General features: G+C 41.4%; 1 protein-coding gene across 43 annotated transcripts in view; it reads left to right on the top strand.

Moving 5' to 3' along the window:
* Positions 1-27,822, top strand: part of NRCAM (neuronal cell adhesion molecule) — a 319,153-nt gene that overhangs the window by 278,074 nt on the left and 13,257 nt on the right. For 17 of the 43 annotated variants that reach the window (XM_021063526.1, XM_021063524.1, XM_021063546.1 and 14 more), the window contains 10 exons: positions 2,955-3,152; positions 3,251-3,321; positions 4,972-5,197; positions 5,999-6,114; positions 7,348-7,552; positions 10,510-10,632; positions 11,504-11,689; positions 12,742-12,777; positions 26,758-26,889; positions 27,685-27,763. In XM_021063526.1, the coding sequence (XP_020919185.1) occupies positions 2,955-3,152; positions 3,251-3,321; positions 4,972-5,197; positions 5,999-6,114; positions 7,348-7,552; positions 10,510-10,632; positions 11,504-11,689; positions 12,742-12,777; positions 26,758-26,889; positions 27,685-27,763 (1,372 nt within the window). Of the gene's footprint in view, positions 1-2,954; positions 3,153-3,250; positions 3,322-4,971; positions 5,198-5,998; positions 6,115-7,347; positions 7,553-10,509; positions 10,633-11,503; positions 11,690-12,741; positions 12,778-19,257; positions 19,384-20,573; positions 20,727-26,757; positions 26,890-27,684; positions 27,764-27,822 lie in introns of all 43 variants that reach the window. The other 26 variants (XM_021063566.1, XM_021063563.1, XM_021063559.1 and 23 more) reach the window with 6 other exon arrangements.

Raw genomic sequence — 27,822 nt, 5'->3', positions numbered from 1 at the left:
TGTGTGTGTGCACACACACACACAATTCAGATCTCCTTTGATGAGAGAACCCACTGCATGGAATGTCAACAGCAGACTCCGCTGCTGCCCCTTCCCTAAGGATCAGCTCCAACATCCCCATGAGACCACTTCCTGAGCTCGTCTAGACTGAGCTCAGCGAGGGTCCTAGAATAGTCTCAGCCATACCTCCTGCAGAACTTCACGCTGGGGCTCCTTGATGGCCTGGCTGAGACTGTCTGTCCTGGAGTCTGAGGCTTTTCCCACACATTCCTCCTTCCCCCTCTCCTCTCACCAATGTCAGCCCTGCGTGACGGTCTGAAGACCCTCCATGCCAGCTCCTGCTTTCTCTCCCTTTTATCTTCCGTGAGCTCTTCCCCCAAAGGAACCTCCCGCACACCTACTTCTGTGTCTGCATCTGTTTCCTAGAGGACTCACTTATCTATACACATGGGTTTGTATGTGTGTTTTGTGTGTGACCAAGCAAAAACATTTAGGCAAGAAAAACAAAGGAGGAGAAGGAGATTGAAAAATAGGGGCATGGGGTACAAATATAAACATGGTGGTCGGGAGAGGCCACCTCGAGATGCTAACGTATGCCTGCATCGATGAAGACAGGAGGAGGGAGATGATGAGCACACTATGCGGTTATCTGGGGGAAGAACTTTCCAGGGAGAGCAAGAAGAAGAACAGAGGCCCTAAGACAGGAGCCTGTCTGCTAGGAGGCCAGGGTGGCTGGAATGGAATGAACGAGAAGATGTGAAGTAGGCGAGAAGAGGCAAGGTGTGGGTGGAGTGGAATGTGCACTGTGCAGGGCCGCGTAGGCTGTTGTAGGGGTTGGGAAGGAGTTGGAGGGATTTAAGTGGCGCGATGAATCATGCTGGCTTTTCCATTGTAAATGCTCTGGAGAGGAGCAGTGGGGAATGGGGAGACGAGGCAAGACCATTGTTCTCAAACTGTGCGTTAAAATGCCTTGCAGAACCCCGGAAAACTCACAGGGGTGCCTCAGGATATTTTTTGAGTTTTTGGTTTTTAAATTTTGTTTTTTAAAAAACGCAGTGACATCTGCCAGACACCCCGTGAAATACTAGCTCGAGGCAGTTTACACTTTCAGTATCACAGTGCTGCATCACGTGGTGACCTCATCATGTCTCTCCAAAGCTTTTGCTGTGATAAAAGCAAGTACTGTGTGAAAGTCGGCGTGAAATAGGAAATGAGGGCGGTGGTGTCCAATCTGTTCCCAAGGCTGGAGAAGCGAAGTGGTGCCCAGTAGACTTTAAGACATAAAGAGTTATTAGATTATGTGGACCTAACTACTTAATACATGGAAATGTTAGGTGTGTCTTCGGACCTAAGGGAGCCATGAAGACAATTACTGAGACACTAAGCCCACCATGAGCTGAGAAAGCCTGAGAACGTGTCAGTTAGGAGATTATGCAATAATTCACCTGAGGGACCTTGATGACCTGGAATAGGCTCGTAGGGATGGAGGAGCTAAAAAACAGTATGCTGAGATTTTACATATATTTTAAAAGCCTGGCCAACAGGACTGCTGAGCGTATGAGCGTAGGAGAGGAGAAAGGACTTGAGGGTTTGACCTGAATTGTCACTGCTGGTTGGGGCAAAGATTGAGATCAGTCTTGGTCCTGTCCAGTTCGAGATGTAGTAGGCAAACAAGTGGAGTAGGCAATGAAGTATCCAAGACTTCAGTTCAGGGGAGAGACAGGGGCTGAAGATACAAATGTGAAGGTTTATGAAGCTGGAGATCACCAGCAAATTAACATAGATTGGAAGGAGAATTCTGGAGTGCCTCGCTTCAGAGCGCTATACCACATCTATCTAGTCCATCTTTGTATCTCTTATTCATGTCATGGTGCATGGCACATAGTAGGCAATTAATGAATATTTAAATACCTTAAATACCTAATTTTAAAGGGTAAAACATGTACACAGCACAGAATTTTAATACATACAGAGAAGTAGACACTGAAAAGTAAGTCTTCTTCCCACCTCTGATTCTCAGTTTCTCTGGTGACACCAGTGTTGCAGTGTGTATCCTCTGAGAGGTAACACATGTACATTCAAGTGCACACGTATGTGTATATGTCATAGAAAATCTTTTTACTTTTACACAACTGTAGAATCCAGTACACACTGGATTATGTTCTAAACCCTGCTTGGTTTACTTGACAATATATTTTAGAAATCATTCTGTTTCAGTATATTTAGAGCAGTCCCGTTCATTTTTTTACAGCTGCAGAATATTCCATTGTGTGGATGCACCATAATTTATTTAATCAGCCCTGTTGATGAGCGTTTAGGTTGTTTGCAATTAGGCTGTTTCAGTTGCAAACAATGATGCCATGTGGATTCTTTTTCATGTGTCTTGGAACATATGTGTGAGGACACTTACGCGAAATAAATTGCTGGAAGTACAATTTCTCAATCAAAGGGTATCTGAGTTAAAACATTGTTAGATGTTCTACAGTATCCTTTATAAAAGTTGTGCAAATGTATACTTCCCACAAAGTAGGAGAAGGCTCATTTCCCCATGTCATAGTCAACAAAGTGTGTTTAACATTTGATCATTGTCCGTCTGTTTAGTGGGAAAGGGTATCTCCCTGAATTTAATGTAACTTCTTTTGCTATGAAAAAAAATTGACCATCTTCTCATATGTCTTAACTTTCCTAGGAATACATGGGTCCCCTCTATCAATGTTAAGGAACCAAACTCAACATGCTAGAAAAAGAACACCACATATTACTGGGTGTGCCTAAGTGTTGAGGATGCTGATAGAACCCTGACATCAAAAGATTCTAATGAATTTTTCCTGCCCTTGAGATCCTGTGGCGGCTCTTGTTAGAGTGTCCTGTTCATTACCCATTCTAGCAACCCACCAATGGGTGACTGAATTCATGGTCTCGGGTTGACTGTGTGTGTATGTGTGTGTGGCCAGAATTCATCATTGAATATGAAGATGTGATGCACGAGGCAGGGCTGTGGCACCACCAGACCGAAGTTCCTGGAACCCAGACTACAGCCCAGCTGAAGCTGTCGCCCTATGTGAACTATGCCTTCCGAGTGATGGCCGTGAACAGCCTGGGGAGGAGCTTGCCCAGCGAGGCCTCCGAGCAGTATTTGACGAAAGCCGCAGGTAAAGTGGGACTTCGGTGATAGGAAAGAAAGTAGAAAAATTGTCCACTGTTGGCCAAAGACCAAAGCTTACAAAGGCTGTGGCTGCTTAACTTCTAGAACCAGATAAAAATCCCACGGCTGTAGAAGGGCTGGGATCGGAGCCGGATAATTTGGTGATTACGTGGAAGGTGAGTCGTGTCTGAAATCTTCAACTTTCCTTGGTATATTTTGTACAGTGTGTGTGTGTGGTGGGGGGGTGTTTTTAAATAATACCTGTATTAAAATCCTTTTTCACTCATTTTGGGGAAAAATATGGATTACATATCTTCATTAGACAGGACTATGGAGTAGTTAAAACCTTAATCCTGGGAGCCAAAATAAACGCATGCAAATCCCAACTCTGCCCCATACAAACTGTGTGACTTAAAAAAAAAAATTATTGGAGTGTAGTTGCCTTAGAAAGTGGTGTTAGTTTCAGGTGTACAGCAGAATAAATCAGTTATGCATATAACATTCCTTTTTAGATTCTTTTCCCGTATAGGTTATTACACAGTATTGAATGCAGGTAACAAGGACCTACCATATTAGATACATAGTATATCTAGTCATCTATTTTGCATATAGTAATGTGTATATGTGTGACCTTAAGGCATTTCTTTAACATCTCCATTATGTATCTGTGTAATGGGAGTAGCAATAGAACCACCCTCATAAGATTAAAGAAGTTGATGCATATGGGGCGCTTAGAATGGTGCCTAGCACATAGACATGCCTGATAAATGCTAGCTTGTATCGTCATCATCTAGAGAACCATCTGGAAGACACATGCTAAGCTATTCTCAGCAGTCAACTTATACATTGTTTTTTGGTTATCTGTATTTCCTGGATTTGGAAAGTTAATTATATTTACTTGTGTGATTTTAAAACTTATTTTAGATCCATACATGCATACTTAGAGGCATACATGTTTGTATAAGCTTATATATATACATGCATGTACAAACAGGATAGAGTGACAAGCCAGTCTTTTTTTAAATAAAGAAAGTAGCTCACAAGTTTCAGTCTCCATGTAAAATAGACAATGATGTACTATCACACAAACAGGAAGACTTAAAGGAAACTATATAACTGAAATGTTTTGTGTCACCCACCCATGACTGTGGAGCCAGAATTTGAGAAACTTAGGTAGCTTTTACTACTTCAAGAAAGAAGTCAGCCAGAGTTCCTGTCGTGGCTCAGTGAAAACAAATCTGATTAGCATCCATGAGGATGTAAGTTCCATCCCTGGCATCGTTCAGTGGGTTAAGGATCCAGCGTTGCCATGAGCTGTGGTGTAGGTCGCAGACACCCCTTGGATCCCGTGTTGCTGTGGCTGTGGCTGTGGCGCAGGCCAGCAGCTGTAGCTCTGATTTGACTCCTAGCATGGGAACCTCTGTATGCCATGGGTGCAGTCCTAAAAAGACAAGAAAGGAAAGAAAAAGAAAGGAAGGAAAGAGGAAGGAAGAAAGGAATAAGGAAGGAACGAAGGAAGGAAGGAAGGAAAGAAAGAAAGAAAGAAGGAAGGGAAGAAAGAAAGAAAGAAAGAGAGAAAGAGAGAGAGAGAGAGAAAGAGAGAGAGAAAGTCAGCCATCTTTGAAACGTTGCTCCCAGACAAGCTTTGAATCTCATCACAAGTGGAAAGAAAAGCTAAAAGGTCCCTGGAGAAAAGTGGTCATAGCTTGTATTTTAACGTTTCAGTGCTTACTTTTTTCAAGTCTGGGAACTGAATTTGCCATTTCAGTAAATGATTGTGTAGTTCATTTGTTTACAAAGCTCTGAATATTTGGCTTTTCTTGTAGCCCTTGAGTGGTTTTGAATCTAACGGGCCAGGCCTTCAGTATAAAGTCAGCTGGCGCCAGAAAGATGGTGATGACGAATGGACATCTGTGGTGGTAGCAAATGTTTCCAAATACATTGTCTCGGGCACACCGACCTTTGTTCCATACCTGGTCAAGGTTCAGGCCCTGAACGACGTGGGCTTTGCTCCAGAGCCAGCCGTAGTCATGGGACATTCTGGAGAAGACCGTAAGTGTCTGATGCTCTTTCGTGAATACTTTCCCCCAGCAAAACAGAATTGCCAGGAGTTCCTGTTGTGGCTCCGCAGGTTAAGAACCCAACACAGTGTCTGCGAGGATGTTGGTTTGATCCCTGGCTTTACTCAATGGGTTAAGGATCTGGCATAAGTCACCGATGTGGGTGAATCGGATCCAGCACTGGGGTAGCCGTGGCGTAGGCCAGCAGCTGTAGTAGCTCCAACTCAACCCCTAGACTGGGAACTTCTATATGCCATGGGTGTGGGCCTTAAAAAAAAGACTTATCCAGGTGCAAGTCAAGGACACGTCCCATGTCCAGAGGTGCTTAGATTGGGAGGGAGGTGGCAATTATTTTGTTCAACATTTCTGCATTTAAACAGCCTGCCCTGTAGAAGATAGGTTCAGAATGTTAAAAGTTATTACTTTTTGGAGTTCCCTAGGGGCCTAGTAGTTAAAGAATCCAGCATTGTCGCTGCTGTGGCTCAGGTCACTGCCGTGTTACAGGTTTGATTCCTGGCCCAGGAACTTCCACATGCTGTGGCACAACCTCTCTCTCTCTCTCCCTACATGTGTGTGTGTGTGTGTGTGTGTGTGTAACTTTTTTAAAAGATGTATTATTCTCACAAAGCGTAATGAACAGATATCAAAAGAAAAAAAGTCAATTCTCCATGCTTGATAATACATAGCATAGAGCTGGGACAATGCTTCAAGTCAAAATTACAAGACAGTTACATTCTTGCGTGCAATTCAAAATGACATTGACACCTCTGCCCCCTTTCTCACCTTTCCCCAGTCCCAATGGTGGCTCCAGGGAACGTGCGTGTCAGTGTGGTGAACAGCACCTTGGCCGAGGTGCACTGGGACCCAGTACCTCTGAAGAGTATCCGAGGACACCTGCAAGGCTACCGGGCAAGTGAAAGAGACTTTTTGGTTCTTTTTCTTAGAAACAGGCCATCCATCAATGCCATGTGTACTTTTCTTGGCCGGTGAAGGCCTTGAGGGTTCATCTGAGGCAAGCCACCCCTGAAGCATCCCAGCTAGAGCTGAGTGGAAATATCACTGCACACAAAGTGAGAAAACTTTTTTTATCCATTGAGCAATGAATATATATGGTGAAAACTAATGTTTAATAAACTAGAATGTTTAATAAACTAGAATATAATGAAATGCACCTAGCTTAAAAGCAATACTGACTGCATGTGTTAAACAAATTTATTCTGAAAACAATGTAGACCTTTTTAAAATAATTCAGATTGTATGTCAAGGTCATACAGTTCCAACCAGGTCATTCTTATAAACATCAATTACCTTTGTTCTTGGGAAGCACAGAAAGGCTGATTCATACTGTCAATTGATGGATGGTCTGTTCACACCGCCAAAGGAAGTCACTGCTTTGCTTTGTTGAACACTGACCTCTAGAGGTCACTGCTTGCACTGCATCGTGTTCAATTTTGGTATTTTCTCTGATTGCCAGGTTCTGTGTATATGTTGATTTCTCTTGAAAGTGCCTTTAAACTCCTAATGAGAATTTAAGAGGACTTAATAAACAACAATTCTGAATTTTTGTCCAAAATTAATCACCACTTTGCTTATCTATTCAAAATCTGTGCCTGCAATTTAATACCAAAATACATATACATATTTTTAATTAAGCAGTGCAGTTTGGCTTAGCAAGAAAGCCCTAGACTTGAAGTGGAGCCCTCTGCCTCTTGATAACCCAGAGGTTCATCTGTACTGTAGGAATAGTAATAATAAAAACTTCACTGTGGTTTTTAGGATTACACTAAACGATGTATTATACATAAGTTGAATTAACTCTGGAAAAGTTTAGAAATACTGGAAAGTCGCTTTTATTTTTAGAATAGTTCATGCCGGTAAAAGACACATAAATCCTTCTGTGTGGGTCTCATGATGTTTTGTTTCTTTCGTTCTTTCAGTTGTTCTCCTCTAACAAAATTGTGTAGCCCAGCTTCCTTCCATATTCTTAATTATTTCCCTCATTGTCTCTGGGCTCCTATTCTCTTGCCTCCGCATCAGTAGCTGATAGTTTTTCCACTAATGCAGAACGTCCGAAGAGAACTTTCTGGAAAAAGAAAAGAAAACCATAACGCTTTCATCGAACTTTTACTCTTGCTGTTGCAGATTTACTACTGGAAGGCACAGAGTTCCTCGAATAGAAACAGACGTCATATTGAGAAAAAGATCCTCACTTTCCAGGGCAGCAAGACTCACGGCATGTTGCCCGGGCTGGAGCCCTTTAGCCACTACACCCTGAACGTCCGAGTGGTCAATGGGAAAGGGGAGGGCCCGGCCAGCCCCGACAGGGCCTTCCACACCCCGGAAGGAGGTACGGGGCGGGTGTGTCTCCGAGATCCTAGGAGCCTAGGACACCTAGGCTCAGGAGAGGCTTGCATGACAGAAGGGCCCCCAGATAAAGAGCATCTAGAAGCTAAACGTGATTTTCCCATAGATGAACACAGCGCACACAAAGGGGGCCAAGGGTCAGCTCATAGATGGCCTGAGGGTATGTGGAAGTCTTCAGAACACAGAAACCCCCTTTCTCCTCAGCTTAAAATTCTTCTCTACACTTAGCAAGGTCAAAAACCTTGCCAATTTAAAATGTTTTTATTTGTATACAATTTTTATTTTTATTTTTTTATTATTATTATTATTATTTTTTTGTCTTTTTGCTATTTCTTTGGGCCACTCCCGCGGCAATATGGAGGTTCCCAGGCTAGGGGTCGAATCGGAGCTGTATACAATTTTTAAAGATTACTTTCCATTTACAGTTATAACAAAATATTGGCTGGATTCCCCGTGTTGTAGCATATATCCTTGAGCCTGTCTTTCACCCAGTAGTCTGTAAATGCCACTCCCCTCTCCCTATATTGTCCCGCCCCGCAATGGGTAACTACTAGTTTGTTCTCTGTATCTGTGAATCTGCTCCTTTTATGTCATATTCATGAGTTTGTTGTATTTTTTAGGTTCCACATGTAGGTGATATCATACAGTATTTATCTTTGACTTATTTCACTTAGCGTAATACTCTCCAAGCCCATCCATGCTGCTGCAGATGGCAAACTTTCACTCTTTTTTATAGCTGAGTAATACTCCACTGTATGTCTATATATACATGTACATACATATGTATCACATCTTTTTTATCCATTCATCTCTTTATTGGTGGACATTTTAGTCGTTTCCATGTCTTGGCCATTGTAAATAGTACTGCAGTGAACATTGGGGTGTATGTATCCTTTCGAATTAGTGCTTTTGTTTTTTTTGGATGTATATCCAAGAGTGGATTAAAACCATTTACAGATGAACCCTCTCCTGGCTCCTGCTTGGGGGGCTCATGACCTTGGCAGCTGCCCAGCAGCCTCTGAGAGTCATAGGCATCCCAACTCCTCCTCTCATTAGGGTTGCTCATCCTCCGTCTTATAGCTCCCTGGGGATTTAGGGCTCCTTCCACTCAAGGCTTTCACCAGTGAGACCCTACACTGGTCCTTTCGATGGCTCAGGAGAAGCCTCCATAGAAGAGAGGACCAGGGGTTAAAGGATAGACAAGAGAGGACACAGTCTGTCCAGTGACACAAAGATGGGGAACAGGAGTTTCCATTGTGGCTCAGTGGTTAACAAAATCCGACTAGGAACCATGAGGTTATGGGTTGGATCCCTGGCCTTGCTTGGTGGGTTAAGGATCTAGCATTGCTGTGAACTGTGGTGCAGGTTGCAGACTTGTCTCGGATCCCACGTTGCCGTGTCTCTGGTGTAGGCTGGTGGCTACAACTCTGATTAGACCCCTAGCCTGAGAACCTCCATATGCCACGGGAGCAGCCTGCAAAAGGCAAAAAAAAAAAAAAAAAAAAAAAAAAAAAAGATGGGGAACAGCATGGCTCCTTCAGGGAACTGTAAGCCAGGCAGCCCTGGATGGGGAGAGGAGAGGAAGGTCAGCCAGGAGGACAGGCTCCTGGACGGCCTTTAATGCCGTGAATATTAATCCGCAAGCCAGAGGCTCTTCTCCTGGGGACTGTAGTTTCCTATGGGGTCTATGAAAGGGCTTAAGGGGCTCCATGAACCCCCAAACATTGTACACAAGGTGGCGGATATTTTTCTGAGGCGAGTTTATGGGCTGTCGTCAGATTCTCAAAGGGGTGACTCGGGGAACTGTGCCAGGACTGTTCTAGGGTCAGGCAAAGGCCCCGAGGGCCTGAATGGCAGAGGGAGAGGAGGGCATGGATGTGGTGACCAAGGTGGCGCTGACTGGAGTTGGCTTTCCGGGGGAGGGTGGATACATGGCAGAGGGAGAATTCAGGTCGACTCTGTGGTTTCTGGCTGGAGTGACAGGAGGGTCAAAGGATGGTGGTAGGTTGGGTAGAGGAGGTAACCACCACGAGGCAGGGCTGCCACCATCCACCATCCACCATCCTCGTGACAAAGGGACTAAAAGACCAGGCATGTTTCTTCTGGTAATTTTCCAGCCTCTGCCACAGAGGACCTGACACCTGCTGGCCCTCACCAGAGCCAGGGGTTGTCAGCCCTGGGGCTGGTGTCCATCACTGCGAGATGCTGGACGTGTGTCCGCTCTCACGATGAGAACTGCACATGGGCAGCCGGGCTCTGGCCCAGAGACCGGCAGGCAGGGTGTTCTGACGGGGACCCCTGGTTTGTTGGGGAAAACAGTCCTGAAGAGCCCGGAACACAGCTGCCTCTACTCAAAGGCCTGGTTAGAATCGTTTTGCTCAGTCACTAATTCGCTTTTGTTAAGACACCTTAGTGAAACAAATGAGTAACGTCTTTTTGAAAAGTATTGATTTGGGTCCATATAAAGACAAAGCCTTTGTGTTTGAAAGGATGGTTTAATAAATCTAAATGGAAATGGTAAGGAGAAAAAGAGGAACAGAAAAGCAGCGTAACAGGTTTCTATTCATGTAGTTTCAGTGGAATCAGGAGCAAGAATGCGTTATAGAGGAGTTCCCACTGTGGTGCCATGGGTTAAAAATCCTACTGTAGCAGCTCAGGTTGCTGCAGAGGCATGGGTTTGATCCCCAGGGGGTGCAGTGGGTTAAAGGCTCTGGCATTGCCACAGCTGTGATGTAGGTTGCAGCTGCAGCTCAGATTCAGTCCCTGGCCCGGGAACTTCTGTATGCCATGTGTGGCCATAACAAAATTATTTCTTAAAAAAAGAATGAGTTATAGAAAACAAAGGCCTTGATGAATTGTGTGGACGTTCCAAAATATGTCATTTTAATGCATTTTGAACATTCAGAAACCTTCGTATTTGACCATATTTCTCATTTGAAGTTCCCAGTGCTCCGTCCTCTTTGAAGATTGTTAACCCAACACTAGACTCGCTCACTTTGGAATGGGACCCGCCCAGCCACCCGAATGGCATTTTGACAGAGTACACCTTAAAATATCAGCCAAGTAAGTTATGGGGAGAAGGAAACTGGGAAATATGGTTTAAGAAGGAAAAATGAACTGATGTCTTAAAATGCAAATTGGTTATTTCTGTATAGCTGTAGAATATACACAGATACCCTCAAGTGTTTTTCCAGAAGAAATTTGAAATTGTATCTTTTAAAGAAAAATGGCACAAACGCTATTGAAAATTAAGTAACCTGTAGAATTGTACAGACCTTAAGCGTGGGGTTTAGGTGTGTGTCATCATGTAGGTGGCCATTATATGTAACCAGAAAAGGGTAAGAACAGGGTTCCTTTGGAACAAATCCTCTGAGGATGAGGTTTGGGCTTGTTTCACAACACATGACTCTGCTTGCAAAAGCAAAGACATCAGAAATGCTATTGCGATTCAACTCTAAAATTCTCCTAGCTTAGTAGCCAATGCAGAATGTGTTTCCCCTTGGTACAGCGTATTGTCGGACTATGTCAGGTTATTGATTATGTCTGGCAAAGAGGAGGATTACACAAGCCAGTGTAATTCAGGTTTCACCTTTATTTATGGTAATATTCCTACAGCAATTAATGGGGAACACACTTTTTGTTTTTTTTTTTTAATGGAAGTAGCATTGGTTTATCACATTATGTAAGTTTCATGGGTACGATACTCTCTTTGGAATTCTGTATACCCTGCAGTGTACTTGCCACCAAAAGTTTAGTTGCCATTTGTCACCATATAGTTAACCCCTTTTTACCCATTTTGCCCCCCCATACCTTTCCTTTCAGAGACCATTGCTCTGTTCTCTGAATCAGAATGTTTGTTTTTGTTGGACTTGGTTGGTTCATTTATTTTATTTTATTTTATCTTATCTTATCTTATTTGTATTCTTGTCAACAGTTAACAGCACACATGAATTAGGTCCTCTGATAGATTTAAAAATTCCTGCCAACAAGACCCGCTGGACGTTAAAAAATTTAAATTTCAGCACTCGGTATAAGTTTTATTTCTATGCACAAACAGCAGCAGGATCAGGAAGTCAAATAACAGAGGAAGCAGTAACAACTGTGGATGAAGGTAAGATGGGTATGTATAAAATCCCTATAAGTATCTCAAGACAGAAATCTTTAAGTTTTTGCTTTCTTTTTCCTTCTTACTGTGAAATATCTACCTTAGCCAATTAATAAAAACACTTATTTGTTATGCCTCATTCTGATATATATAAAAGCAATGATTTACTTCATACGGGAATAATGATTTGTTTTGTCAAGTCCATATGAAATTTTTTATTAATTTTTATTAATCTTAAATTATTGTTTATACTTTTATTAAAAACTTATATTAAAATCTTGAGATGAGACTAAGAAATTACAGTATTTTGCCACACTTAAATTCAAAGTTCCAGGCAATATTTCTCCTATATACAATTTTACATATATACAAATACACATATGTGTACACGTGTGTAATACACGCGTATATGCACACATAGATATGCATATCAATACACAAATAAAATATGTAATTATATTTCTGGTCTTGATTCACCAGAAAATAATTTGCTAGTCTACATATTGATTTAGGTTTTTGAGCAAGAAAATAGAAAGTTATTAAATATGCATTTATTTTGTGTTAGAGCATGGGACTTCATATTTTGATATACCATCTGGTACAGAGAAAGCAAAAGAGCCTCATTAAAGTATTTAGGAAAGGCATCAACACTTCCTTTCATAACTTAATTATTTTGCAAAACTTCAGATTCAATGAAAATGATCAAAAATATTATAAAAGATTTCCTGGTGTTGCATGTCTCTAAATTGTAGCCTTGCTTGAGGATTATTTATGTATCTCCCATAGCGTAAGAAATTGACATTTCTACCCCAAAATTGGTCTGAAATGTCCTAAGCCTTCTTACATAATAGGCAAGTACAAATAATGCACTTAAAATAGTGTGGGGATTTGATTCCTGATGAGTCTGGGGACACCTACACCTTTGTCCTCTATACCTGATATGGGACGCTCCATTCTTCTTGCATGCTTTAGCATTGGAAGAAGTGTTTTTTTATATAGCTGTATGTGTTCATGGGTGTGTTACATCTAACTATATAGTGTCCTGTTTCTGTTTCCCTTCATTAAAGCTGGTATTCTTCCACCTGATGTAGGTGCAGGCAAAGGTAAAATAATTCATCTGCATGACTTTCTACCTGTGTGAAATTTGCAATGTTAAACATGGGGAAGTGCAGCATGGGTTAAAAGAGAATGTAAAATAAGCTTTGAAACACCAAAAGAAAGTTCAGCTCCTGGAAGATCTTGGCTTTGAAATTCATGCCTGGTCTTTTCTACCAGGAGAAAGCCACCCATTGAATTCTCCTAAAACCTTGTCTCAAGACTTACGCTTGGCACCCATCCTAATCTTGGCTTTTAATGACAGGACTATGGCTGGAATGGACAGGACCCAAACTGCGGCTTTGGCCCAGGTCTTCTGGATGGCCATGCTGTCTATGAAGGGTTCAGAAATACCAGTCCTGTAATGAAAACAGCCTTAAGAAGTCGGATCACCCAAGCTTCCGGTTCTGATCTGCTTCAGCTGTACTCCCGGTAGACATAGTGTACACGTTGCTGGCATCACACTACACTGCCCACTGGGCTTTTTGGCTGAGCCTGGGATGGAAGGTCTTCCCAGTGGGACCCTCTCTGAGCAAGTCTGCAGGCAGCCCACATGCTCTGCTCAGTTGCATTATTCCATCTTTGTCTTCACCAAACTGCTCAGGTCCCCTGCTCCTGAGGAGTGGCTGACCATCACAGTGAATTACTTGTTTTCTCCTTTCTTGCTCACAGCCCTCTTGGGGAGGAAGGTTGGTTTGGGGAGAATGGTGCTTGAAAGAATCACGGTATGGTTTCCACCAAAGGTTTCCCCCAAGCTTTGACCCTTGGCGGTTAGTAGATGCCATTTTTAGGTAGCAGTGGAGGCTACCCTGCCCCCCAGGGCGCTGTTCTCATGGAAAGCACCCCTGGCAGGGGTTTTCTTGGGCTTTGACAGACTAAATAAGTACAAATAGGAATGAAGGAAAAGTCGACCAAAAGAAATAAGTGCTTTGCCATAAATTGTTCAAATCTTGTGAGCTTATGCCTGATCCATAGCTTCTTTTTTCTTGCAAATGTTATATTCAGAGGCTCTTGTGAATTACAGAATGTAGATCAGGTAGATTTGAGAATGACTGCATTAGAACTGTAACCATTTTCAGTCCTCTTTTTTTTTTGTTTTTGTTTTTTGTTTTTTGTTTTTTTGTTCTTTTGTCTTTTTAGGGCCACGCCCATGGCATATGGAGGTTCCCAGGCTAGGGGTGTAATCCGAGCTGTAGCCACTGGCCTACACCACAGCCACAGCAATGCCAGATCTGAGCCGCATCTGTGACCTACACCACAGCTCACAACAATGCCAAATCCTTAACCCACTGAGTGAGGCCAGGGATTGAACCTGAAACCTCATGGTTCCTAGTCAGATTCGTTTCCACTGCACCATGACGGGAACTCCTCAGTCCTCTTAATAACATTTTATAGGTGTTTTTAGACTTGAAAGAACCAAGTTGTAAAAATTCAAAATTTTCACAAAATTGTGGAGGAATGAAAATCTCTCTTTTATATGTATGCTTCTTTCCAGAGGTGCTTAGATAGCCATTAAAAGCCTTGGTTGTTTTACACATAATTTATTGCTGTGTTCCCCTCATAACCTTTCATGGTAGCATTCCAGAGAAAGCCTGGCTCTTTGCCTGTGCAGTGGCCGTGTCACTGACTAGAGGTAGTAGCTGAGTAATTGAGCTGCGGCAGGGCTATTTGTGTTTTCCATTGACTTGTCATATTGGAATAGAACACACATGCCACTGGAAAAAATATCTCCCACTGTTTTCAATGAATTAAAACTAGCTAAAAGAAATCTTAATTAAAAGAGTTTAGGTTTTACCATTTGATGTTACTACATTGAAATGTGAATTACTTATGATTAGAGAGACCAGCAAAAATAGGGTCTCAGAAGGTTCATGAAGCCCCCAGTGTTGCAATCTGGTGGAATTCAGATAAGAAAAGAAATGGTGTTTAATTAAAAAAAAAAAAAAGGTCAATCTAACCTCATTTTCTCTATTGTTTCTCTTTAAAAGTGCACCCATCGTTAAACCTTGCTTTGCATAAAATGATATTTTCCCGTGATGAAACTTTGAACTACTCAAGAATAATTTATTTCCCTGGGTTTTCCATCCTTAAGAGATTTCTTTTTTCAGTCCAGGAATGAAGTCTCTCTTCTTCTGTTTTCCCTCTCTATGTGGAGCTTAGAGACTCTCTGAGAGAGACGAAAAAGGAAAGTTTGCCACGATGCTTCCAAATGTTATTATTTTTATATATCTTTTATATTTTATTTTAAAGCATCATGAAAGGGAATAAACAAGAGATGAACCATTGAGAGAAGACATCCGCCTCTAGATTTTCATTCACTTCTGAACAAAGAGGGGAAAAGAGAGGGATCTGAGTTTACACTGTTAAATTTTCTTACAGATTTTAAGAGCGGTTAATGAAACCCACACTTTCAAATATGCAATTACGAAGGGATTATCTAAACCATGAAGTAGAAGCCAGGCTAGTTCAGTTAGCTGTATTATGCCCCACTAGCCCTTCTCCTTCCCATGCTCCTCACTTGGAGCTGGAAATGGGTACTTGAGATTTTCAGGAATCACTTATTTTGGTCTGTATCTTTCTTCAAAACACCCAGTATCTGTATATGAACTGTAGTTGTTTGTCTGCTTTTGTTCAGCTGCCATGTCCCTTTAAATAGTTTCGGCATCTGAAGTTCTAGGAAACAAACCAGTGAAGGCATCTATAGAAATGCACCGAAAACCCACGGATCATGAACTTGACTTGTGGCCCCACTACTGCTGATGGTTGGCCCCTGCTTTATCTGTGGATTCTTAGCTACTTTCTCACCTTGGTTCCAATCACCAGAGCCCTTTTGTGAGGTGACTCTTTAGGGTGCAAGAAGACGGAGAAACTACCTGGCAGGTCAGGAATGGAACCCAGTTCTTGACCTAATTAGCAGCCCACTGTGGTCAACCAGTTAGGACAGAGCAGAGGAGGGCACTTAGGGGCTGGGGATGGAGCCTCTTTGTGGTCAGACTCTTCCCCATATCATGTTACCAGAGTCCGTACTGCGGCTAGCAATTGGGTCCAAAAACAAGGCCAATCGGTAAAAATTAAGTTTAAAATTCACAACTTTATTTGGCCTGAACCAAACCACACACACACACACACACACACACACACACACACACAACTATATAGAAAATTCAGTCAGTTCAACAACTGATGTCTATCTGGCACATAAAAAGCAAAACTCTTGGAGTTCTTGCTGTGGCTCGGAGGATTAACATAGTGTCCATGAGGATGCAGCTTCCATCCCTGGCCTCGCTCAGTGAGTTAAGAACCCAGCCCTGCCGCAAACGTAAGTTGCAGATGCAGCTCAGATCTGGGGTTGCCGTGGCTGTGGCATAGACTGGCAGCTGCAGCTGTGATTCGCCTTCCATATGCCACTGGTGCAACTGTAAAAAGGGGGAAGAGAGCACCAGGCTTTTTTAGGGCGCTCTGTGGTGAAACAGTAAAGCCAGCTCTGCCCTTGATATGCTTACAGTCTGGCAGCTAAGGCAATACCATAAAACAGAGTGAAAACAGATGTAATTTGAAGAAAATGTTACTGGAGCTTAGAGGAGTGAACCATTTACGTTGCCAAACAGAATCAGGAAAAACTCCACAAGGAAAGTAATGTTGAACTGGGCCTCGAAGGACAGATGGAGTCTTGGCAGATGAGTCGGGGGCTGGGGGTGTGGTAAATTCTTGGTAGGGGCCCAAGCAAAGGCACAGGGTTTGAAAACCACAGGATGTTTGACTTAAACCCAGCAGTCCACCTGCAGGCACAGATAAGCCATCCACATTTTAAACAGGGAAGTGACAGGATCGGACATGCAGTCAGGAAGCTAAAACATAGGTAACCACTCTGGTAGGATCTGCAAAGAAAGACAGTAGGGAGAGAGAGTTGAGATCCACTGTCAAGAAAGCCAGAGGAAGCATTCCCGTCGTGGCGCAGTGGAAACAAATCCAGCTAGGAACTATGAGGTTGCAGGTTTGAACCCTGACCTTGCTCAGTGGGTTAAGGATCCAACGTTGCCAGGAGCTGTAGCGTAGGTCACAGACGAGGCTCTGATCTGGCATTGCTGTGGCTGTGGTGTAGGCAGGCCGCTACAGCTCCAATTTGACCCCTAGCCTGGGAACCTCCATATGCCCTGGGTGCAGCCCTAAAAGAACAAAAGACAAAAAAAAAAAAAAAAAAAGCCAGAGGAGAAACGATGCTAGCACAACCCAGGAAACGTTGCTAGGCAACTTATAGGTGCTCAGTGAGGGTTAATAGTTCACTAAGTGCATGAGTGGGGAGTAAAAGCAAGGAATATTAGAATTCTCCAGGCTAAAAGGGGCCAAACAGCATCACCTTAAGACATTCTGCTATCTTTACGAAGAAGCTAAATGCTCCTCTTTTGGAAGCTACAGGTCTGCCTTGAAACATCTTCCCTGTCTTCACCAAGACTGAATTCTTTGGTTCCAAGACTCCAGTTTTTTTTCGTTTTTCAAAGTTTTATTGAAGTGTAGTTGATTCGCAATGCTGTGATAAATCCCAAAATTTGTAAAGAAATGTAATGTTTTGCCTGGGTTCCTTACCCCTGATGTTTTACACACATGTTCATTAGTACTGCTGTATATGTGTCTCTGTGATTGATTGGATTTTCATCCTGATCTTTAAGCTTTAAGATCTTTAAGCTTTAAGATCTTTAAGCTTTAAGAGGAAAACCTTAGACAACTGAAATCAATTAGGCCCGCAGAAGGACTCTGTATTTCAATAATAAGTTTTGCTTTGCTCTTTCCAACCATTAGCACAGAGAGGCACGCAGTGTACATGCGATGGTGAATTAGATCTCAGAGGTCAAATGCATTATTTAATTTCTTTAACATCCTTCCCTTTTTGATCCTAAGAAATGCTATTTGGTTGAATTTGTTCCAGTAGTGGCCTTTGGCATCTAACTTATATGACATAGTTTGGAATTTCATTTTAGAGTCTGAGTAAGCCTGTCATGTTTTCTGATTGACTATGCTGAGATGTTTTCCCTGAGATGACAGTTTGATCTTACCATTGTTTAACTACCCAAGTTAACATTAACTGTAAATATGTCCTTTTTCCTTTAGGCTGTTGAGGTAAGGCTGATAGAATTTCCAGGCTCAGGTGACCAAGTAACATCTTTTAATGACTATAGATGTCCTTACTGGGTAACAAACATCTAGCATCATGTAGGCTCCATTCCTTGGTGTTTTAGGAAGCTGTTTAAGTGGCACCCTGATTTTCTAGGACATGATGTGTAATGAGCACTCAGCATGTCCGATCCTCTTGCTCTCTGGGGTGTGTCCACGGAAATAGTTCTTATTCCTTTTATTTCTTGGTGCTTACCTTCTGATAAAGAGTACTGGGAGTGTTTTTGCAGCTTCTCTTCTAGTGTACCCTAACTGTCCCGTCTTCTCCAAAGCAGGTGTTCCCTGCCTGTGGTCCCTGAACACCCCAGAGACAGATTCTTACAGAAATTCATGGCTCGAAGCAAAAGCCACTATTCTAAGGAGCATCTTTTCTCATCCCAGCACAAATTCCTTGAAGACCTACACTGAGATGATAAAAATCATTGAAAAGCAGCGACTAGTATTCCTTTTGCCTTGCGGTCCCTGAAATCTGTGACCTCTGACCCACACTAAGCAGCACCCCCTCCCACATGTACATCAGTAAATGGAGACTCTGTGATGTTTCCTGGGGCTGTCTTTTTTTTTTTTTTTTTCCTTTTTAGGGCTGAACCTGCAGCACATGGAAATTCCCAAGCTAGGGGTTGAATTGGAGGTGCTGCTGCCAGCCTACATCACAGCCATAACAACAGTAGATCCGAGTTACCTCTGTGGCAATGCCAGATCCTTAACCCACCAAGCAAGGCCACATATCAAACTCACATCCTTATGGGTTTTGGTTGGGTTCTTAACCCGCTGAGCCACAACAGGAACTCCTTTTTTCTCATTTTTGAAGTTTCATTGAAGTATAGCTGATGGATGAGGTTATGATAACTTCTGTACAACAAAGTGATTCAGTTATACATGTACACACATCCATTCTCTTTCAGACTCTTTTCCCACATAGATTATCACAGAATATTGGCTAGAGTTCCCTGTGCTGTACAGCAGGTCCCTGTTGGTCAGTCACCCTGTGTACCTTGGTGTACATATGCCATTCTCCTGGGACCATCTCTCATGGCCAATGATTTACCTTGTTCAGTGCCCACATAACAGAACTCACACATTTTAATAATGTGCATCATTATTTCTAATTCTTCATTTATTTCCTAATGCTATAGTTTCCTAAATGAAAAGCCTTCGGCAACAAAAGTGAAGTAGAAGCAAACCCTACATTGTAGAATTTCAACAGTCAATTCTAATTTCATTTTATTACAATTCCAGCAGAGTTAACCTTATTTTAAATTTTGTGTGTATGGTTTTGCCCTTTGACTGTCTGTCTGTTTTTTCTGTTGTATATTTACTTCAAGCAGTCAGTCCCAGGATCAGCAAACTTACTACTGCAGCTGCTGAGATCTCAGCCAACATCAGTTGGGAATATGAGGGACCAGAGCATGGGACCTTTTATGTTGAATATGGTGTAGCTGGCAGTAAGAAACAATTTCATTACCCGGTTTTTAATTGAGGGCTACATTTTAAGAAATTGAGAACATTTGGGGGATGTACCATGGATCACCTTGAAAAAGAACTTGATCCAAATCAATGAAGCAGATGTATCTGAAAAAAAATGAGTGAACCATCAACCTATATATATTTTATATGTTACTAGGAATCTCTTTGGTTCATGTCCTTTAGTACAAGGGACCTCTTCTGTGCCACTGCCTGTATTATTTTCTGATGGTCATACTTAAAACTGTCCTTTACCCACAACATGTCAACAAGAGTAATAATGAGTCAGTATATTTGTAAATACAAGTAGGGAAGAAGAAAAAGTTTGTTCACATTGGACCTTAAAGTATCAGAAATTTAACTGACTTGCACGTAGTCGTTGTGCCCATGCTAACCAACAGAATTTTATTAGAAATTGTGGAAAATTAACACTGGGGAGAAGCAACCCTTATATTTCAATGTTTAATGGACTCCCAAGTCAGACAATTTACTCACATCCTGGCCACATCTTCCTGGAGATGGGGAAGCTTGAATTTTCAGCAGTTTGGGAAAATCCAGTGCCCCCTCCTTAATGCAGTAGATAATAAATATAACAGGCTGGGGGGCCCATGAATGTTTTTGACAAAATGTTGAATGGAGTCCAGATTTCTGTTCAGGTCTTTATCGTGCAAATAAATATTTTTAAAAACAACTATTGCTTTAGAAAAATCAGTACTTGGAAAAGGTTGAATCTGTAACTTGGATACATTTGAAGGCATTTAAGTTTACCGAAAGATACATCCTGTGAATCGTACAAAAGAGCTATTTCCATAGTTTGATTAAGCTATTTAATGTATATACATTCTTTTTATAAATATCATCAGAGAAACTCAATAGTTTCAGAAGGCAAGGTGCAGATAGGAAACTTCCTTTGTATTAAAGGTTTAATCCAATAGGAATATACGCAGTTAAAATGCCATCTGATATCTGACCGATTTTTCTTTGAGGACGTTTTCATGTAGTTCTCAGTTTTCATTGATTTATTTGACATGACTCGATTTATAATCATCTAAAATGACAAACAAGTATCCTAGATTTTGTATTTAGCATATATTTTCCTGTCTCGAAGTGTTAAGTGACTTCCATTCCCTTAAAATATTCAAATTTGTTGTTTTTTGCAAAATTTCCATAGGCAAAGAAGAATGGAGGAAAGAAATTGTAAATGGTTCTCGGAGCTTCTTTGGGTTAAAGGGGCTAATGCCAGGAACAGCATACAAAGTTCGAGTTGGTGCTGAGGGGGACTCTGGTTTTGTGAGTTCAGAGGATGTGTTTGAGACAGGCCCAGGTGAGGCGCGTACCAAGCCAGTTCTGGCTCCCGGGCAGAGGTGAAGCCACTTTGAGCCCTGGTTGGAGCCGGGGCTGGTGAAGCTGTCTGTGTTGGGGGTAGGCCCATGACTGTCTTTCTCTGGGACCCAGTTGGGTGGGGAGTTGGGTTTTTTCTTTTCTTTGGTTCTTTATATCAAATGAATTACAGAATTGAGTAAATTGTCCTCTAATTATTGCCAAAACCATTCCAAAAACCAAGGTAAATACGATTCTTAACGCACATGATTTAGGTAACTCAGTTTTTCACATTCCCCCAGAGTTAGAACGGAATTTTTGACATGCTTTGGAAGCTGAAATAACCCACTGATATAGAGTCACAATTTTTTTTATGTCAAAATGGACTGTAACCCAGCAGAACCCGAGAGTTAGGTTAGACAAGTGATACAAAGAATATTAAATATATAGAGAACAAGAAATTGTTCGATTCCTATATTTCATTATCACACCATATTTGACTGCCTGTGTGTATTTTATTTGAACATTATCAAAATACATAAGGACAGTAAAGTTTCTAAAATAAAGAAAAATGTCCTTGTCAGATGTAAGAATATTCATGTTTATTCACAAGATGGAAAACAATTCCTGCTTGCTTCAGTTTAAATAAGGGTTGTATGGTACATGTTTATTTGGTGATTCATAAAACCATGTTCAGTCACTTCATGCATTATCGAGGAAATGTTGCCTTTCCTGTAGAACTCATAGGCAAAAATGTATTTTTTGTGTCTTTCATTACCTCCACATTACGATTTTTATTTTTATTTATTTATTTTTTTTAATTTTTTTTTTTTTTTGGTCTTTTTGCTATTTCTTGGTCTTGGGCCGCTCCCGCGGCATATGGAGATTCCCAGGCTAGGGGTCCAATCGGAGCTGTAGCCACCGGCCTACGCCAGAGCCACAGCAATGCGGGATCCGAGCCGCATCTGCAACCTACACCACAGCTCACGGCAACGCCGGATCGTTAACCCACTGAGCAAGGGCAGGGATCGAACCCGCAACCTCATGGTTCCTAGTCGGATTCGTTAACCACTGCGCCACGACGGGAACTCCCACATTACGATTTTTAAATCATTTCTTCTAATTTGGAAAATAAACCATTGTGAGCGTTTTTTTAAAAAAGAAAGAAACCGGAGTTCCCTGTGGCCTAGCGGTTGCAGGATCTTCATGTGTCCTTGCTGTAGCTCAGGTCACTGATATGGCATGGGTTTGATTCCTGGCACAGGAATTTCCATATGCCACAGGTACAGCCAAAAAAAGAGAAAGAAATCAAAGGTAATCTTCAATAACTAGGTACTATTAAAATAACTGATTAAAATAGTCAGGAGCTAAAATCATAACATTTAGGGGAAAATTTTTTGTTCTGTTCCTTGGATTTTCATATCTACTTGTATACAGAGATCCAGGAAAATGCCATGCTAAACTTAAAGGAGGAAAATCCATTCATAGCTCGTATGCCAAGGTGTTTGTTATTATTGATAGCTCTTCATTTCAAAATACTAAAAACTCAAGTAGATCTTCTGCCCGTGTATAGCTAGGATGCTCATAATAGGAAGAGCTCCAGCATTTATTCAGCTCTCATCTGTACTAGGTGAATGGTTTTCTTGGCTTTTCTCATTCAGTCCTTACAACAATCCTGCGAAGTAGGCAGTGTTCTTCCCCGTCTACACCTCCTGTCAACAATGATCAGTAATGGGGGGTGGGGGGCCTGCTCTGTCACCAGCTAGAACGCAGGAGAGCTCAACCTTCCACTGCTAAGGAGAGGCTCCCCTACACCCACATGCAGGGGTACAGAGGCCCACCCTGGGGGAAGCAGGTTGTCTCAAAAATGACCACCCCATTCAGCACTTGGGACATTTATCCAGCTCTTCTGGACCCCTGATGGCTCCCGTGTAAACCCACCTTGGAGATCTAGCGAGAATGAGATTCCACCCATAAAATTAGTTGCGGCCTGGTTCTGTCCTTTTATAGGACAAAAGGCAAACCCTTCAGAAAAAAAAAAAAAAAAAAATGCTTTCGGTGTCTCCATACCTGCAGTTCCAAGCTGTAGCGAGCAAGTAAGGTCAAGGTGAGCAACCATAAGAGTTCAAACTGTGGCCAGTGGGTTAAGAATCCAACTGCAGCAGCTCGGGTTGTTGCAGAGGTATAGGTTTGATCTCCAGCCCAGCATAGTGGGTTCAAGGGTCTCAGTTGCCACAGCTGTGGCGTAAGTCACAGCTGCTGCTCAGCTGTCCCATGACCTTCCGTATGCTGCAGGTGTGGCCATAAGAAAAAAAAAGTGGAGCAATTTAGTGGATGGGCTATTCTTGTGTGCTAGCCATGGAGAAAGAAGACAAGTGATTGTCACCTTGTATGAATAAATGTAACCCATTTACTAAAAGGAATAGCTCACCATTAAACCCTAGTGACTTTGATTAACATATTGCCTCTGGGAGCAAACACGGTTTTCCTGGAGTCCTTGTTCTCCCAGTTTCCATGCTCTGTCCTGGCTGACAGCATTAACTTCTGCTGCTCTTGCTTCTCCGCTCATCCAGCTGTGTTTTGAGCTGTGAAGACTCGCATCCCACAGCCCATCCTGTCTGATTTTTTTAATTCTCTGCATACATAAGTCTGAGCTCTGCCCATTTGGGGAACTTCGACTCAACTTTCATCTGTGCTTGTTTCATGAATCACTGTGACACTGGCTCTGCCTCTGATAGTTTGGATTCTTAAGGTTTATTTCTAAATTTTTTTTTCACATAGCACACACTGAAACACAAACCAGACAACACTGGAGGTGGTATCATGGTGCCGCCCTCTTACCCCCACTCCCGTCAAGACCCCACCTCCTCTTCTCATCTTCTCCCTACTTTTCCTTCGTCACTGTCTCTTCTCCCTTTTCACAAAGGATTTAAAGATTTGCTTTCATGGGCCCATCAATTTTCGGGAGTTTTTGAGGTTTTTGTTTGTTTGCTTGCTTGTGTTTTTGGTCACCTGTCTCTAGACTTTGGCCAAGGTAATTGTTTTCCCTTTCTAAACATATCTATTTTAACTCTTTGCATAGGACATGTTTATGCATAATGAGTCTTTGGAAATAGCTGTTTATCTTACTCTGTTTCTTCCACGTTTATTCTCTTGTGCTGAGGACTCAAGAAAGTTTTCCTCAGAGACCTACTAAGATGAGACAACAAGCAATGTGATAAGCACCAAATTATTGTTAAAACTAACTTCTAGGAAACAAAGTTAGTTTCATCCCTTTAGCTTATTTTCTGTTTTCATATTCTTTATTTGTGTCTGTTTGTTTAGTGTGTTTGCTCTGTGGATTATTCAAGGAATACATGAATATAATTTTATTGCACATGTTTTAAATAAAGTGAAAATCCTCTGTCCCTCTCCTATCCAGTACTAATACTCACCCATTGAAACTCAGATTCAGGAAGAAAAAGCCTCACAGGCTTCAGAGAGACAGAGAGAGTGTGTGTGGGTGTGTGTGCGCGCGTGCACACACACACGCACACGTGTGCATGCCAACACACACGTGTGATGCACAGTGGTGGTCATGAGTTGGGTTTGTATGTGCATCTGTAGTTAAGATGATTTTGGAGTGTCCTGGGAAGACTTGAAGCTTCTTGTAGTCATTCTGGGCCTCAGATCCCTTCTTATATGGGTGGGAATAGAAGCTATTTTCACTTACATAATTTTTGTTTTATATCAGCTTTTGGCACGCTTGCATGTGTGTGTGTGTGAACATGCATACACATATGCTATTAACAGACTGTGCCTTCCCAATTTAAGTAAATGGGGCTGTGAAATAGGGGCAAATTGATTTTGAATTTTGGACGGTAGTCTGTCAAAGAAACATTTCTGCTTCTGCACATTTGCATAGCAGCAGACTGCCAGGAGGCAGTTCAGTTTTGGGTCACCATCTTTATAAGACAATGTCTGTGCTAAGATTGTGCTGATCTTACTGCATTTTGCTCTTATCAGTTGCATTTAATTAGATGAAAAATGTAAATGCAGATGCTATTTATTATAATGGTCTAAATCATTAAGCATATTAAAAACAAGAACTCTTTAACTTCAGTCAAGTGCTCAGTAGACTTGTACCTGTTGACTTGTGGTTCAGTTTTGAAGATGTTCACAGTCCAAGACCACGTGTGAATTGACAGAAATATGTTGCCAAGGAGTCTATAATGATGGACTTTTAAAATACTTAACGTATGGAATGTCCCTATAACATTTGATTCTTTGTGAAGACTTCTGCAGATTTGATGCCTGGACATGTTTTCAGGAATGCATTATAGCAGTAGAGTATAAAGGCTAGTACCATGTTCTTTGGTGTCTGCAGTCTTGAGTCAACCTCCGACTCTCGGGCAGGTTCTATACCTTCTTTGAGCATGGGTTTATTCCTAATGCTTACCCCAAAGGATTTTTGTGAAGACTGAATGAGATTTTGCCCTCAGCAGAGTATCTAGTGTAGAGTAAGTTTGAAAATGTTATCTCTCATTATCATCACCTTCATCTTCATCCTCCTGGTGATGGTTGTGGTCCATGTATGGAAGGGCAGCCCTGCCTGTACTCGTGCTTCCATTGTATCTAGTAAGGATACAACTCAAGACCTCTCTAACCAAGGAGGCCCAAGGGGAAAAGGCTACTGGAATTTGATTTGTATTCCCGATAATGTAGGTCCACTTCTTTTTATTTCTTAAACACGCATCCACACATTTTTCACATTCCTCTTCACACTTGATTTTAAGCGTTTCACTTTTCTCCCTGTCCTTTGTGTAGAGAAAAAAGGCAATGATGCTATTTTTGTGACATACAGCAGAACCTGGGATAACATAGCCATGCTATTTCTGCATCCAGAGATCACATGGACCTAACCCAACCATGTTAGATATATTCAGAAGAAATTCATTCCAATTAAAAGAATCATCTATAGGCATTCTTATGAATTAAAAAGAAGAAATCCTTTTTACCTTGATTATGGTCAAAAGAGAAAAATATAAAGACCTTTAAAAAAAAAAGATTCATACCTATGTATTTAAACAAATTCTCATGGGCTTGTCTGAATAGCCATTGATGCTGCACTTTGTCCCATCTGATTGACACCTTTGAGTAATATCAGAAATGCTAATTATTCTGTGTTTTTCTTAGGAGATTTATATACTGTAAGTGGTTGAATAAGGGGCTTCACATTATTTGACTCAAACAGAATAGATGAAGACAATGTATACATATGAATGAGTATTTTCTCTTTAAACTGGCCACTTATTCCAATAGTGTTACCACTGATCAAGATCTATTTCAAAGTCTTTTGAGTAGATCCTAAGCAATATTGAATATTAACCCTTTGAGGGTAAATTGGATTTGCCAGAAGTTGCCAAAAATCCTTCAGAATCAACTCTTGTAAATGAGACGAATAACAAATGAGATGACAAACAAATATAAGTAATATTTGGGGTACAAATCAAGATGTTACGTAATATAACAAGGTTGGTTTCATATGTGGAAAGTTTTCTTTGTGAAGAGAAGAGTTCCAAAACATTTGAAAAATGGCAACGTCATTGCAATGATAAATATCGTTTATCCTCCCAAAGTGGTTCCTTTGAAAGAAAAATACTCCATTAGGTGTATACAGTCTGTACTGTTTAAAATTGTCTTCTTTTCTTATTATTGTACTTAATGTACAATTTATCTTGTAAACAGTCAATTTTTAACTGGTTTGGGACTATGTGTCCATTGAAAATATATAGTGAAAATAGCTGTGAATGCAATGTTCAGCAGATTTTGTTAGCATTGAATGGTGTTAGCAGTCAGATTTCTTTATTTGAATTTTTTTTAATTATTGAAGATTTTTCAAAGTATGTAACGCCTGATTGACGGATTCCAATGTGGTGCCATGTGTAAAATAAATAAAAGCTCATATCCTGTGGCAGTTTTTACCACAAGAGACTGCAACAGTTCTCAGCTCCCCTTTAGCCCGTTCCCACTGACCCTGTTGACCTGTTTTACAGCAATGGCAAGCCGGCAGGTGGATATAGCAACTCAGGGCTGGTTCATTGGTCTAATGTGTGCTGTTGCTCTCCTGATCTTAATTTTGCTGATCGTTTGCTTCATCAGAAGAAACAAAGGTGGTAAATATCCAGGTAAGAAAGAAAGGTTGAGAGTGCCTTATAATACTCCCTAATTATCCATTGAACTAAGAAGAAACCATGAGAGTGATTATGTACGTTGCAACAAGTGTATCTTCCCCGAGCCATACATTTGGACTTTCTGGTGGATCCCTTTTTATATAATGGAAGATATGCATTACCAGGGAGTGGAAGACATTTGGGGAAGCAAATTTATTGGTCCTCTGAAGATCTTAGTGACTCTGCTTCTGTAGACCTCACATGAGTCATAGGTGCTGAAATTGCACCCAGAATCATCAGGCAGAGGGGGAAGGTACATGAAGCTTTCCGGGCTCTTGATATCATGATGTGTAGCATTGCTTTCCCTATATGGTTAATGTTTTGTTCAATTTAGCGGATCCAAAGAATTTATATTTTCTTTACCTGTCCATTTCCCCTACGATGTCAAGGAAAAACAATCTACAAACGAATAGATTTAGAAAAATGATCTGTACTCATGAATATAGTTAATAAATAGATTGGCAAAATAGGAGGGAAATCTTAGAAACTGAAACATATTCTTTTATCAGGTGAGTAAGATGCTTACATGAAGTCGACTTCATATATTAACACAATGTTCATTCTACTAGGTTACCTCAAAGAAACTAAAAGAGAAAAACATGTGCAAGCCCACATCCTACATCTTGTATAACATCTCCTGTGTATAGAACTATTTGCCACTGCTGTGTATCTCAAAAAGTGTACTCTTAAAAACTTTGAGTCGGGAAACACAGGGTTGATAGATAATAATGTCATTTTGGAATTTTTTAGTTAAAGAAAAGGAAGATGCCCATGCAGATCCTGAAATCCAGCCTATGAAGGAAGATGATGGCACTTTTGGAGAATACAGGTGAGCCCCTACTTCTCAGCTGGCCTTCATCCTTGCTGCCCTGCACAGACACCACTCAG

This window comes from Sus scrofa, chromosome 9 (genome assembly GCF_000003025.6).
Source record: "Sus scrofa isolate TJ Tabasco breed Duroc chromosome 9, Sscrofa11.1, whole genome shotgun sequence".
Lineage (NCBI taxonomy): Eukaryota > Metazoa > Chordata > Mammalia > Artiodactyla > Suidae > Sus > Sus scrofa.
This window is presented reverse-complemented; position numbering and strand designations above follow the sequence as displayed.